This window comes from Canis aureus, chromosome 3, assembly GCF_053574225.1.
Source record: "Canis aureus isolate CA01 chromosome 3, VMU_Caureus_v.1.0, whole genome shotgun sequence".
Classification (NCBI taxonomy): domain Eukaryota; kingdom Metazoa; phylum Chordata; class Mammalia; order Carnivora; family Canidae; genus Canis; species Canis aureus.
In genome coordinates this window covers 65,060,665-65,076,586 of record NC_135613.1, presented here as the reverse complement: position 1 = coordinate 65,076,586, position 15,922 = coordinate 65,060,665, and the positions used below count along the sequence as shown (strand labels likewise).

The following is a 15,922-nucleotide window of genomic DNA, read 5'->3' as shown; positions in this document are numbered from 1 at the left end:
TGCCTGCTTGTGCACACTCTCTCTTTAAATAAAAGTATCACTAATAGGGTTATCAATTAAAGTATCACTAATAGGGTTATTTGGTTTTCACCTCTAAAACTTTCTTTCATTCTTATTTTTTTTAAGATTTTATTTATTTATTCATCAGATACACAGAGAGAGAGGCAGAGGCAGAGGGAGAAGCAGGCTCCATGCAGGAAGCCTGATGCGGGACTTGATCCTGGGACTCTGGGATCATACCCTGAGACAAAGGCAGATGCTCAATCGCTGAGCCACCCAGAGACAAAGGCAGATGCTCAATTGCTGAGCCACCCAGGCATCCCTAAAACTTTATTTCTTGTCTCAGGAATCAGGTTTCTGATAAGGTGTTAGGGATACATTCACTATTTATTGAGTACCTATTCTTGAAGACAAGGTTTAATAATAAAGTATATATCAGTTGATGTACTTATTTATCATGTATAGGGCTGGTCTCATTGGTGTAAAGAATAATCCAAGTTGATTTACCTGGTTGGATGAGAGCCAGTAGCTAAAATGACTCCGTTTCCTCTGTGATAGCAGCAACACTGTGTTTGATAATTTTGTGTGAAGTGATATGGTTCTGTTTCTAGCACACTGGAATACCTTTGCATTGGTTAATCAAGTCTTGCAAAATAGATTCCATTATTTGTTTCTTTTGCCTCTTTCAAAGCCATAAAACACATAACTATTGATTTCCAACACTAAAATAATATTTTTTTTATTTTTTTAAGATTTTATTTATTTATTCATGAGAGACACACACACACACAAAGAGAGAGAGAGGCAGAGACATAGGCAGAGGGAGAAGCAGGCTCCATGCAGGGAGCCTGATGCAGAACTCGATCCTGGGACTCCAGGATCAAGCCCTGGGCTGAAGGCAGGCGTTAAACCACTGAGCCACCCAGGGATCACAATAATTTTCTTTTAAAATCTATTCCTTTGATGATTTCTGAGAGCCTACTTGTTTAAGATTTTCTGTCATTTGTAACTTCCTTTATCCCATATCCAAATCCAATAAGCCACATTACTTTGTATACCTTTTATGTTCCTAGTACTGTGTCAGTCTTGTTACAAAACCTCCTTGCCCTTAGGGAGTTTCAGTAGAAAAGCCCTGTATGTAAACAGACTAAGTGTGTGTGTTTGTGTATTTTAACAAGATGGTAAACTGAGCACACATTTCACTTTTTGTACCTACAGGACCCTATTGCAATGACAATATACAGAAAGTTAACCCATACCAGAGAGAAGGGAGTTCATGAGCAGATTAATTTTATCGCATTTTGGAAAACCAAAAATAGATAGTAGCATTCGATTGGACAGAATTGCATAAAATACTTGCCTAGACACATTTCAGAGAGGCTCCACGAAGAGAGCTGGTTTGCCATTGAAAGCCTAGAAAGGATATCAGTTCAGAGTTAGCAATTTAAAACAGATGGAAGAAGAATGACTGTAGGCAAGGGGACTAATTGTAGTGGAGTGGAGTGTAGCTGTGCCAGTTGTCTGTGTCATCACTTCAAGCCACAAAGCTGCAGGTACATGGATATTTACTATTGATCAAATATTTTGCTGGTAGATGGATATTTACTATTAAAAAAAATTCCCAATGGCTTATCTCTTTCTTAAAAACTTAAATGAACGATTTAGGAAAGCTAATTTTATTATAGATAGGGCACTCCATATCTCTTAATCTTCGTATTTGACTAAATACTATTTGACTAAATAGTATTTGATTAATTACATATTTGATTGATGGCTATCTAACCATATTGCCTTAAGACAGTCTGTTGATTGTCCTGTTCCACCCACAAAGCTCCCAGAGCATTTTCCCATTCATTTGTGAGAACAATGGGAAAATAAGAGACTTAGAAGAAAACCCAGGATACTCAGGTTAGTTTTCTAGAAAAATTAACACAGACCTTTATTCTTAAGTATTAATGTACCACCAAGGATCAACTGATATTTAAGGAAAATCAATGATATAAAAAGAAAGAGAATGAGAAAATAAAAACATGAAAGAAATAAACATGATCATCAATTTAGATAAAATCAGTACGTTGAATGGCTCTAAGTGGGCTATATTTGGAGATAAAATGGTACCCCCTGAAACAGAAGGTATGACTGCACAGTTTGATTTAAAAAGTGGTTAGAAACTGAAAAGAAACTAACCATGAAAGCCATGATTCAGATATAAGGGTAATTCAAATAGTTCTGAAATTCAAAGAGAATACATTTGATCTTTTTTTTTTTTTAATTTATTTATTTATGATAGTCACAGAGAGAGAGAGAACGGCAGAGACACAGGCAGAGACACAGGCAGAGGAAGAAGCAGGCTCCATGCACCGGGAGCCCGATATGGGATTCGATCCCGGGTCTCCAGGATCGTGCCCTGGGCCAAAGGCAGGCGCCAAACCAATGCGCCACCCAGGGACCCCTACATTTGATCTTAAGTCCAGAAGTATTCTGCTTCAGATGGCTCAGAGAATGACTAAATATAGATGACCTCTAAATACTTGGCCCTATAAAGGAAAATCTACATAGACTAATGTAAATGAAGATATTTTCTCACATTTGAATATTTTGGATCAAAATAATACATATATTTCTTTAAGTAAAATAATATACAAGAACTTACAAATAAAAGCACTTTTACCCCCTCTTACTCTTCTCTACCCTCATATCCTAAAGGCAACCACTTTTGTTTTCTGTTTTAGAACTTCTAGGGCAGCCCCGGTGGCTCAGTGGTTTAGCGCCACCTTCAGCCCAGGGTGTGATCCTGGAGACCCCAGATTGAGTCCCATGTCTGGCTCCCTGCATGGAGCCTGCTTATCCCTCTGCCTGTGTCTCTGTCTCTCTTTCTCTCTATCTGTCTCTCATGAATAAATAAATAAATAAAATCTTTTAAAAAAATAGAACTTCTAGTAGTTATTTCTATGTTTCTGCATAATATGCTTGCATAATTATCTTTTATTTACTAACTTTAGAAGTGACCTGTTGACTTTCTGTGAAGATGATTGACGGCTTATCTTGTTTATCTCCCCTCCAGTATCATATGTGATTATTTTTTAGTTCCTCTATTTGTTACCTTATTTCTTTGAAGAACATTTAAACCTTTGTTTCTTGTTCCATTATGTTACATAAGATTATGTGACTCCTTATTATATATGATGAAGATATAAATATCCCTACCCCCCTTTTCTTTTTTACCTATCCTCCCAATGTTCAAACACTCAAATCTCATTACATCTACTATTACACTGCCAACATTTACTTGGAGGAGTCTCTCATATATCCTGAACACAAGTCCTTTACTGAACATATGTACTGCAAATATTTTCTTGAGGCCTCATTGCATTCTTTTTTTTTTTAAGATTTTATTCATTTATTCATGAGAGACACACAGAGAGAGGCAGAGACATAAGCAGAGGGAGAAGCAGACTCCCTACAGGAAACCTGACACAGAACTGGATCCCAGGACCCTGAGATCATGACCTGAGCCAAAGGCAGATGCTCAACCACTAAGCCACCCAGGCACCGCCCCCCACCCCTGCCTCATTGCATTCTTAAAGGTGGTTTATGATAATGAGAAGTCTTTAATTTTTTTAAGTCAAATTTATCACTTATTCTTTATGGTTAGTGATTTCTGTGTCCTGTTTAAGAAATGTTGGCCTTGTGAGATCAAGCCCCGCCTCAGGCTCCCTTACTCACAGTGGAGTCTGCTTGAGATTCTCTCTCCCCCTTCCTTTGCCCCTCCCCTCTACATACTGTCTCTTTCTCTAAAATAAATAAATAAATCTTTAAAAAAAATATATGTGTTTACCTAAAGAAGTGACAATATCAAAATGGCAACATAGGTCATTCTCAACCTCAGTTGCCCTATGAGAAGACCAAGTAGCAACTACCCATAGAAAGTATTCTTGTGAAAATCCCTGAGCCCAGGACCACAGACACCAGGAAGACCCATTAGAAGGATAAGAGAAGGGGTTTCACTTAGATCACACCGACTGACATAAGGCAGCCCTGAGTGGACCCCACGGAGACTGTCCTTTCCCCAGTGGGGAAAGAGATCCCAAGGGGGACACCCAACTTACCTAGCACTGTATTACATGTCAGATATATTGAAATAAATCTAGGAGAAATGTTTATCTAACCCAAAGCCAGAGGTATTTTCCTTACATTTTTTTCTAAAAGAACTTTAATTGCCTTAGTTGTAGATTGTCCATCTCAGATTAATGTTTGTGTATGATGAGAGGTATGGATAAAGTTCATTCTTCTCTTTATGGATAACCAAATGATTAAGTAACCTTTTACTGAAAGTACCATCCTTTCCATAGTAAATTGCAGGAGTACCTTTGTTTAAATCATGTAATCATACATGTGAAGTGTTTCTATAGTCTCTGTTCAGTTGCACTGGTTTATTTGTCTTTTTCTGGTTCAATACCACACTGTCTCAGTAACTGAAGCTTTATCAGAAGTATGGGTATATGGCACTACAGTTCTCCAACTTAGATGTTCTTCATGATTATCATAGCTATTCTAGGGCTTTTGCATTTCTATGTAAATAGTAGAATCATTTCATTAATTTTTGCAAAAATTATTGTGGAGATTTTAATTGGGATTGAATTGAATTAATATACCAATTTGGGGGTGAACTGACATTTCACTACACTGAGTTTTCTGAACATGGTGCATATCTTTATTTATTAGATCTTTTAAAATTTTTCTTTACAATGTCTTATAGTTTGCAGTATAGAAGTCTTAAACATCTTTCATTTAACTTCTGGGTATTTGACATTTTTGCTGCTACTGTAAGTGGTATTTTTAAATTTTATTTCCTAAATTTTCATTTCTAGTTTATAGAAATATAGTTTATCTGCCAACCTAATATGCCCTTATTACGTTTTTTAAAAGATTTTACTTATTTATTCATGAGAGACACAGAGAGAAAGAGGGGCAGAGTCACAGGCAGAGGGAAAAGCAGGCTCCTCGCAGGGAGCCCGATGTGGGACTTGATCCCGGGTCTCCAGGGTCACACCCTGGGCTGAAGTTGGCGTTAAACCGCTGAGCCACCTGGGCTGCCCACACTTATTATTTCTAATTGCTTTTTTATATATTCCTTTGGATTTTCCACTCACATATGTCATCTTTGAATGATGACTTTTATTTTTTCTTTACCAAATTTATACCTTTTATTTCTTTATTGCACTGATTAGACCTGCCAGCACAATACTGAATAGAGGCAGTAATTATGGACATTCTTGTTCTTTTGTTGAACACAGAAGGCATGTAATATTCCATCATAAACTGTTACCTGTAGTTTTTTGTAAAAACTTACCATCACCTCAGGGAATTTAACTTTGTTCCTAGTTTGCTTTTTATTCTTGTTTTGAAAACTCTGAGTGTTGAATTTTATCCAGTGCTTTTGCTGCATTTACTCTATGATCATATGATCTGTCTTCCTCATGTCTTATTTGGTGAATTGCATCTGTTGATATTCAAATGTTAAACCAACCTTGCATTCCCGGAATAAACTCCACGTCCCCTTGATGTATTATTATCCGAATGATATATCCTGGATTTGATCTGCTAAACTTTATTGATGCAAATAAACAAACCTTTTAGAATTTCTTTTTTAAAAAAAGACAGAGAGTGTGTTTCATTCAAGCCAAGTTAGAATAGCTGCCTAGGATACACATCCTTCACAAAGAAGAGTGCTTTTAAAAAAAAAATTTATTTATTTATTCATGAGAGACAGAGAGAGAGAGAGAGGCAGAGACACAGGCAGAGGGAGAAGCAGGCTCCATGCAGGGAGCCCGATGTGGGACTCGATCCCAGGTCTCCAGGATCAGGCCCTGGGCCGAAGGCAGCACTAAACCGCTGAGCCACCTGGGCTACCCCAAAAGTACTTTTTTAAGGATATGTTTGGTGTGGAGTTATATACATTTTGTACATCAAGAGTTACAAATTATTAGACAAGGAACATTTTAGAAAGTTGCAGATCTTATCTCAAGTTTCTAGTATATGCAGGACTGTATGACTTTAATCTTATAGGAACCATGGAAATTTCTTCCTTTTTCTTTGTGTTCAGAATGCTCTTTTCTGGGTATTTTCTTTAGTGAAGCAGATATACAGTGTGTGCTCAGGGCAGAAATAGCATCCATGCTTTGAAGTTTGGCCTAGTCATTTTCACCTTGATAAATGTGAAAGACTTTAAAGTATAGTCTCCCTGGGAGCCCAGGAACAGGACCCACAGACATTAAAATTTGAAAATTGCCTATATCAACTTTCATTTAGGGTTTTTGCATATTTGCTCATGAATGTAATTTTACTTTTTTGTCATATCTTTGCCAGATCTTGATATTAAGAATATGCTGGCCTCATAAAGGGAGTTGGGACATATTCCTTCTGTTATATTATCTGGGAGATTTTGTGTAATTAGTGTTATTTCTTCTATAAATATTTGGGAGAATATATTAGTAAAACATTGTGTGCTAGGAGTTTTCTTTATGAAAGGTTTCTAATCAGAGATTCCATTTCTCTAATGATACAAGACTGTTCAAAACCTGTATTTCTTCTTGTGCCCATTTTGATGTTACTTCTCACGGTATCTGTCCATTTTGTTAAATTGTCAAATTTATTTGTCTAAAGTTGTTTGCAATCTCCTCTCTCTATGTGTGTAAGGTCTGTGGTGGTATTGCTCATATGTATTTTCTCTCCATTTTTCTATGTCTGTCTTAATCTTAAAATAACAACAACAAACTCTGGTTTTTGGCTTTGTTGGTTTTCTCTATTTTAACTCTACATTTCATTAACTGCTGATCTTATTGTGTTTTCCTTCATCTTTTGAGGGGGTTTGATTTGTTGCTCTGTTTCACACTTCTTGGGATGGAATAGATCTTAGATTTTACACATTTATTCTTTCTTAATAATATATGTATTTAACGTTATTAAGTTCTTCCTGAGCATTCCCTTAGCTGCATCCCACAGGTTTTGATATGTCATGTATTTATTACCTTTCAATTTAAAATATTTTACAACTTCCATTGTGATTTTTTTTGACCCATGACTGATTGATTGATGGATGGATGGGTGGATTTTTAAAGATTTTATTTTTAAGTAATCTCTCTACCCAACATGGAGCTTGAATGCACAACCCCAAGATCAAGAGTTGCCTGCTCTACCGACTGAGCCAGCCAGGTGCCCTGACCCATGAGTTATTTAGAAGTACGTTGCTTAATTACCAAAAATTTAGGAGTTTTCTAGTTACCTTTCTGTTACTCATTTCTGGTTCAATTTCACTGAAGCCAGTTATTTACACAATTTTAATAACTTGAAATTAAAAAAAATAATAACTTGAAATTTGTTGAAACTTGCCTAGCCTAGAGAAAGTCTATTTTTGTAAATGATCCAGGTGAACTTGAGAAAAAAAATGTATTCTGACATCATTTAGGTCAAACTAGTTAATCATGTTGTTCAAATCTTTGGTAGCTGTCTTAATCCATTTGGGCTGCTATGATAAACTACAACAGACTAAGTAGATTATAAACGATAGAAATACATTTCTTACAATTCTGGAGTCTAGAAAGTCTAAAATTTTGGCACCACAGATTTGGTGTCTGGTAAGGACCCACTTTCTAATTCATAGGTGAACAATTGTCTTCTTGCTATGTCCTTGTGTGGTGGGAGGGGTGAGGGATCTCCCTGAGGCCTCTTTTCCTTCCTTCCTTCCTTCTTTCTTTCTTTCTTTCTTTCTTTCTTTCTTTCTTTCTTTCTTTCTTTTTCTTGTTTTCTTTCTTTTTTTTTTTTTTAGAGAGAGGAAGGGAGGAGCAGAGAGAGAATCTTAGACCAGGCTCCACACTGGGTCTCAGGATCTCATGACCCTGAGATCATGACCTGAGCCAAAATCAGGAGTTGGATACTTAACTGAGGCACCCAGGTGCCCCTGAAATGATCATATGGTTTTTATCTTCTCTCTTGTTGATGTGATGTATCATGTTAATTGATTTGTGAATGTTGAATCACCTTTGCAACCCAGGAATAAATCCCACTTGATCATTGTGTTAAATTCGTTATTAGATTCGGTTTGCTAATATTTTGTTGAGGATATTTGCATCTGTGTTCATCAGAGATACTGGCCTGTAGTTCTCTTTTTCAGTGGTGTCTTTATCTGGTTTTGATATTAAGGTAATGCTGGCCTCATAGAATGAATTTGGAAGTTTTATCTTTTTTGAATAGTTTAGGAAGAGTCAATGTTAACTCTTCTTTATTTTTTTTTTTAACTCTTCTTTAAATGTTGGTAGAATTTGCCTGTGAAGCCATCTGGCCCTGGACTTTTTGTTTGTAAGGAATTTTTTGATTACTGATTCAATTTCTTTCCTGGTTATCAGTTGTTCATATTTTTTTGTCTCTTCTTGTTTAGTTTTGGGAGGATATATGTTTCTAGGAATTCCTCCATTTCTTCTAGGTTGTCCAATTTGTTGGGATATAATTTTCATAATATTTTCTTATAATTCTTTGTATTTTTGTGGTATTGGTTGCTATTTCTCTTTCATGTTTTAAAAAAAGATTGATTGATTGATTGATTGATTGATTGATTTGAGAGAGAAAGTGAGCATGAGCGGGAGTGGGGGGACAGAAGGAGAAGCAGAGTCCCCATTGAGCAGAGAGCCTAACACAGGGCACAATCCCAGGACCCTGAGATTGTGACCTGAACCAAAGGCAGAGGCTAAACCAACTGAGTGATCCAGGTACCCCTCGTCTCTCATTTCTGATTTTGTTTATTTGAATCTTCTCTCTCTCTGTTTTTTTTTTTTTCTTTTCTTTTTTTCGTGAGTCTGGCTGAAGGTTTATCAACTTTATTGATCTTTCCAAAGAATCAACTCCTAGTTCAATTGATCTGTTTTATTGGATGTTTTTTTTATCAAAATTTAAAACTTTTTTATTTGCATATTAGAAAATTGTGCATTCCAATAATTAACATCATTTGAACCCCCCCCCCAAAAAAATGGTATTTTACAGTCTGTAGGACTGGTCCATGTTGGACCAGATTTTACTGTCATCCTACCCAACTTCTTCCTTCACCAATGTACAAGTTCTTTTTCTTCCCTGTCAGCCAGATGGGCAGATGGGAATGGCAGGTGCCTTCACTGTCAGTAGTTCTGTTTTGATGTGGGCTGCACCATTTCCACAGACAGTTGCAGTGGGGCTTCACATTATCCTATTGATGCTGTGGATTACTTCAGTTTGAATTGATTTGATTTGATTTGATTTGATTTGATTTGATTTGATTTGATGTAAGCATGCTGGGGCAGAAAGTTTACCAAGAGTTACTAAGTGATTTTGGGGGGTAGGTTATGAGGAGAGTGATAACAAAGAACTAGTTTTCTGATATATAAGAATTGTTTGGAGTTGTCTGACTAAATATTGTACTAACATGAATAGTAGTAGGTAAGGTTTGTAAATCAATGGAATTATCTCAGGAACAAGGTTTCTGTAATGATAATAAAATAGTAACTATTCAGTGCTTTCTTGTGCCAGAAGTTGTTCTAAGTGCTTTATGAATATTAACTCAATTCCTCACCATAGCTGTATGAGATACCCACTGTCCTTCCAGTTGTTCAGATAAGAAACTGGAGAAGCTAAGCAGCTTGTCTAGGGTCACATGTTTAGTGGATACTAACAGTTGAACCCAGATAATACTATGCCATGCTCCATGTTCTTAACCAGTAGGCTGTTTTATCTTTCTCCTGGTTTACTCTGGAGTACACAGAAGTGACTCAACCAGCATTCTGGGTATTTTATTTATAGTAGCTAATGATGTAGTTCTAAAGTTAAGGGTAATACTCTTTGTGAAAATAAAACTCGTATTGCCTTGCTTGGTATTGCTTGTCAAAGCAACCCAAGTGCATAATATTTCTAAAATCTAGTTTGCATACCTAAAGTTTTTTTATGTTTTTTTTTTTTTACTCATTTTGCCCTAGTCAGGCAAAAAGCCAAAATTAGAGATAGAAAATCCCGTTTTGACCATAGACTCTTATGTGCTTGAACCTTTAGAATGTTGCTGTATTCCAACACTACAAAAGATTGATTGGTATCAGAAGACAAGGCGAGCCACTTCAGATAGTGAAATATATTGATCCTAAAGAGGTGAGGATATTATTTATTCATACAGCATCTGGTTTTTCCCTTAAAGACATGTGACTGCTTTATAAATGTGCTTGTGTGTGTTTCTTTTAAAAAATTGTCTTATTAAGGTATTACCCACAGGTAGAAAAGTTCATAAAACATAAATGTGTAGCTCAGTGAATCATCACAAATTATCCCCTGTGTAACCATCACCCAGATCAGAGTCTCATACTTCAGACCATTGCTTTCTGGTGCTCTGCACATCACTGCAACTCCCTGCTTCCATGAGGCAACTACTATTTTTAATTGAAGCTTTTTTTTTTTTTTTTTAGTCTTCTCTGTTTTCAACCGTGTGTAAGTAGAATCCTATGGTGCACTTTTGTATCTGTTCATTCAACATCATTAGTATGGCTGAATTTTATTCATTTTATTAAAAACAATGACAGTTATTTCATTTTATGAATATACTGCTATTTACTCATTCTACCAGTGATTGACATTTATATTTTTTCCAGTTTGAGTCTGTTACAAAGACTGCTTTGGGGAATATTATTCATCTGTCCTCATGCACATGTGCACAAATTTCTTCTCTAAAGACATGTTGCTGAGCTTTAAATGTGTAAATTGCCCTGGGTAACATAGACAAATTTTCACAATATTCTTCCAATCTATGAGCATGGAATATTTTTCCATCTCCTTGTGTCTTCCTCAATTTCTTTCAGAAGTGTTCTGTAGTTCTTAGGGTAGAGATCCTTTACATCTTTGGTTAGATTTATTCCTAGGTATCTTATGCTTTTGGGTGCAATTGTAAATGGGATTAACTCCTTAATTTCTCTTTCTTCAGTTTCATTGTTAGTGTTTAGAAATGCCACTGATTTCTGGGAATTGATTTTGTATCCTGCCACACTGCCGAATTGCTGTATAAGTTCTAGCAATCTTGGGGTGGAGTCTTTTGGGATTTCTATGTACAGTATCATGTCATCTGCAAAGAGGGAGAGTTTGACTTCTTCTTTGCCAATTTGAATGCCTTTTATTTCTTTTTGTTGCCTGATTGCTGAGGCAAGGACTCCTAGTATTATGTTGAATAGCAGTGGTGAGAGTGTACATCCCTGTTGTGTTCCTGATCTTAGGGGAAAGGTTCCCAGTGTTTCCCCATTGAGAATGATATTTGCTGTGGGCTTTTCATAGATGGCTTTTAAGATGCTGAGGAATGTTCCCTCTATCCCTACACTCTGAAGAGTTTTGACCAGGAATGGATGCTGTATTTTGTCAAATGCTTTCTCTGCATCTGTTGAGAGGATCATACGGTTCTTGTTTTTTCTCTTGTTGATGTGATCTATCACCTTGATTGTTTTATGAGTGTTGAACCAACCTTGCATCCCAGGGATAAATACCCCTTGATCATGGTGAATAATCTTCTTAATGTACTGTTGGATCCTATTGGCTAGTATCTTGTTGAGAATTTTTGCATCCATGTTCATCAGGGATATTGGTCTATAATTCTCCTTTTTGGTGGGGTCTTTGTCTGGTTTTGGAATTGAGGTGATGCTGGCCTCATAGAATGAGTTTGGAAGTATTCCATCCCTTTCTGTCTTACAGAACAGCTTTAGTGGAATAGGTATTGTTTCTTTAAACGCTTGATAGAATTCTCCTGGGAAGCCATCTGGCCCTGGATTTTTGTGTCTTGGGAGGTTTTTGATGACTGCTTCAATTTCCTTCCTGATTATTGGCCTGTTCAGGTTTTTTATTTCTTCCTGTTCTAGTTTTGGTAATTTGTGGTTTTCCAGAAATGCCTCCATTTCTTCTGGATTGCCTAATTTATTGGCGTATAGCTGCTCATAATACGTTTTTAAAATCATTTGTATTTCCTTGGTATTGGTTGTCATCTCTCCTTTTCATTTGTTATTTTATTGAGTCTTTTTTTCTTTTTAATAAGGCTGGTTAGGAGTTTATCTACCTTTTTTTTATCTACCTTATTAATTATTTCAAAGAACCAGCTCCTGGTTTTGTTGATCTGTTCTACAGTTCTTCTTGTCTCTATTTCATTGAGTTCTGCTTGAATCTTTATTAACTCTCTTCTTCTGCTTGGTGTAGGCTTTACTTGCTGTTCTTTCTCCAATTCCTTTAGGCATGAGGTTAGCTTGTGTCTTTCAGTTTTTTCCAATCTTTAGAGGGAGGCTTGTATTGCAATATATTTCCCTCTTAGGACCACTTTTGCTGTATCCCAAAGATTTTTGGACAGTTGTATCTTCATTTTCTATGAATCTTTTTAATTCTTCTTTAATTTCCTGGTTGACCCTTTCATCTTTTAGAAGGATGTTCTTTAACCTCCATGTGTTTGAGTTTCTTCCAAATTTCTTCTTGTGATGGAGTTCTAGTTTCAAAGCATTGTGGTCTGAAAATATGCAGGGGACAGTCGAAATATTTTGGTATTGATTGAGACCTGATTTGTGACCCAGTACATGGTCTATTCTGGAGAAAGTTCCATGTGCACTTGAAAAGAATGTGTATTCAGTTGCATTTGGATAGAAAGTTCTGTATATATCTGTGAAATCCATCTGGTCTAGTGTATCATTTAAAGCCCTTGTTTCTTTGTTGATGTTGTGCTTAGAAGAGCTGTAATTTGCTGAAAGTGCCATTTTGAAGTCTCCTACAATTACTGTATTATTATCTAAGTATGTCTTTACTTTGGTTATTAATTGATTAATATAATTGGTGGCTCCCACATTAGGGGCATATATATTCATGATTGTTAGGTGCTCTTGTTGGATAGACCCTCTACGTATGATATAGTGTCCCCCTTCATCTCTTACTACAGTCTTTGGGATAAACTTTAATTTATGAGGATTGCTACCCCTGCTTTCTTTTGAGGACCATTTGAATGGTAAATTGTTCTCCAACCTTTTATTTTAAGGCTAGAGGTGTCCTTATGTCTAAAATGAATCTCTTGTAGACAGCATATAGATGGGTCTTTCTTCTTTATCCAGTCCGATACACTGCATCTTTTGATGGGATCATTTAGCCCATTCACGTTCAGATTAACTATTGAAAGATATGAATTTGGTGTCATTGTATTACCTATTCTGTCCCTTTTTTTGTGGATTATTTCTTTGGGCTTCCTCTTTCTTTTACAGGGTCCCCCTTAATATTTCTTGCAGAGCTGGTTTGGTGGTCACATATTCTTTCATAGTTTCTGCCTATTCTGGAAGCTCTTTATCTCTCCTTCTATTCTGAATGACAGCCATGCTGGATAAAGTATTCTTGGCTGTATATTTGTCTCATTTAGCACCCTGAATATATCCTGCTAGCCCTTTCTCCCTGCCAGGTTTTTGTGGAGAGGTCTGCTATTAATCTGATACTTCTCCCCATAGAAGTTAAGGATCTTTTGTCTCACACTGCTTTAAGAATTTTCTCTTCATCTTTGAAATTTGCGAGTTTCACTATTAAATGTCAAGGTATTTAATGGTTTTTATTGATTTTTTGGGGGGTCCTCTCTATCTCTTGGATCTGAGTGCCTGTTTCCTTCCACAGATTTGGGAAGTTCTCAGCTATGATTTGTTCAAATATACTTTGCGGTCCTCTCTCTCTCTCAGTCAGTCTCTTCTGGAATCCCAAGTAGACATATATTCTTCCTTCTCAAACTATCATTTATTTCTTTAAGCTTTTACTTGTGGGTTCTTAATTGTTTTTCTCTTTTTCCTTGGCTTTCTTCCTTATCACCAACTTGTCTTCTGTGTCACTCACTCTCTCTTCCACCTCATTAACCCTAGCAGTTAAAACCTCCAGTTTGGATTGCATCTCACTTAATCTATTTTTATTTTCCCTGATCAGATCTCAATTCTGCAGTAACAGAGTCTCTAGAATCCTTTACTTTTTTTTTCCAGACCCACTAGTTGCTTTATAATTGTACTTCTGAATTGAATTTCTGACATCATATTGAAATCCAAATTCTGTAACTCTGTGGCAGAGAGTATTGTTTCTGGTTCTTTATTTCCTTCTAGTCATTTTGTCCAGTGTAGAGTGGCTGTTTGAGTGGACTGAGTCAAAAATATCAACCACGAGCTAAGTAAAATGCACCCTAGATGATTCCAAAGAGGTCAGAGACCAGAAAACAAAAGGAAAAGAACAGGGAAAAAAAACAATAGGACAACTAAAGTGGGAAACAAAATTTAAGACAAAGTAGTAAAAATAAAAAGCCAAAAGCAAAGAAGAAGGAAAAAGGGGGAAAAAGGTGGAGCGGGGGATGGTGGTGGTGAGGAAGTGGTAGTGGAAAGAGAATGTAGTCTACCTGAGGGGTCCTAGAGGGTGATCCTCTTGGTTCTGAGTGTATTCTGTCCTGTATGTTAGAAGATGCTCAATCCAAATTTATATAAACCAACAATACTAAAAAAATAAATAAATAAACCAACAATACTTATAGAAAGCCCCAACATTGACCACCAAAACATAAATGAGATAAAAGAGGGGGGCAGAATGGGAAGGAAGAGAAAATATAATCTCACAGATTGAACCAGCACAGTATACCACTTGGTTCTAGGTATATGTTGGTCATGTTTTAGAATTACTAACTTCCACTATTATAAAACAAAGCAAGGCAGGGGGAAAAAAAAAGAATACCCATGTCTCATATATCTACAAAAATTAAATTGAATACATTGAAGGGAATCCAGAGTGAAAAATCTAAGACATGTAATTGTAGAAAAATGAAAGTCAAAAAGGAAAAAACTTAAAAATTAAGAGTTGGTAAAATATTGTAGTTAAGGTGGGAAAAGAGAAAAAATATTGGAAATTTTTAGACTGATATAAAAACGAGTTGTAATGGAAAAAGAAAAATAAGGACCCTCTAGTTCTGTACAATATTTTCCCTCAGTCCTGGAGCTTTCCAGCGCAGCTTGTTCAGTAAATTTCCTTTTCACTTGTACTTCCAGCAGTTCTTTTAGAGGAGGGGCCTGCTGAACTGATTCTCAGGTGTCTGTGCCTGGGCAGAGATGCCCCGCCCTCTGCCAGGTGCTGGGCTCAGTGTGAGCTGTTTGTCCTGTGAGGCCTTTTTCTCTTTGGCAGCCCTGCCCCTCCCAGGCACAAGGTGAAACAAAGAGGAAAAACAACAATGGTGGCAGCCAGATTTCCAGCTCTGGGGTCAGCTCCCCATGAGTAACTAACTGCAGTCTCCCAGTCCACATTGGCCTAGATGCTCCAGGGGGCAGGTGCCAGTGCACTGATCTGCACAGCTTGGGGGGTGCCCAGCAGTAGGAGAGTTCTCACTGTCCTGTGCCTTCCCCACTTCCACCTATCCCAGAGGGGAATGAAAGATTGCCAGCTTTGTCCATCATGGGAGCCCTGGGATCTGGGGCCCTGTGCCACTTGAACTGTGCTCCTGGGGAACACCTCTCCCAAAGAGAACAGAGTACAGCCACTTCCATCCATTGCTAACCACTAGGGTAAAGGAAGCTCCAGAACTAGCCCACCTGACCAACTGGCTGCTCCCAATGCCCCGAGGGCTGTGGTGCTTCAGCGCTTTACTGATATCAGACCTCAGTTTTCAGTGAGCTTTTCCCCGGGTGCCCCTCCTCTTATAGTGACTCTGGGAGTCTTGAGGCTTCACTGTCTCTCCTGTGATTCTGCCTGATTTCCCTGCCAAACACTTATCCATCAGGGAAAACTCCAGCATGGATTTTTAAAGCCCCTGCTTCTCCAGGGCTGGGCTTTCCTGCCCCAGAGGCTTTTGCCACTCTGCTTTAGCCCTGCTAGTCACAATTTTCCTCCCCTACTCTATTCTTTT

General features: G+C 37.3%; 1 protein-coding gene across 9 annotated transcripts in view; it reads left to right on the top strand.

Annotated features, from left to right (window-relative positions):
• Window positions 1-15,922, top strand: part of C3H11orf65 (chromosome 3 C11orf65 homolog) — a 60,316-nt gene that overhangs the window by 15,015 nt on the left and 29,379 nt on the right. For 6 of the 9 annotated variants that reach the window (XM_077893348.1, XM_077893347.1, XM_077893354.1 and 3 more), the window contains one exon: window positions 10,072-10,164. The exons of the other annotated variants lie outside the window; for them this stretch is intronic. In XM_077893348.1, coding sequence (XP_077749474.1) covers window positions 10,072-10,164 — 93 coding nt within the window. The remainder of the gene's footprint in view (window positions 1-10,071; window positions 10,165-15,922) is intronic. 9 annotated transcript variants of the gene reach the window in all.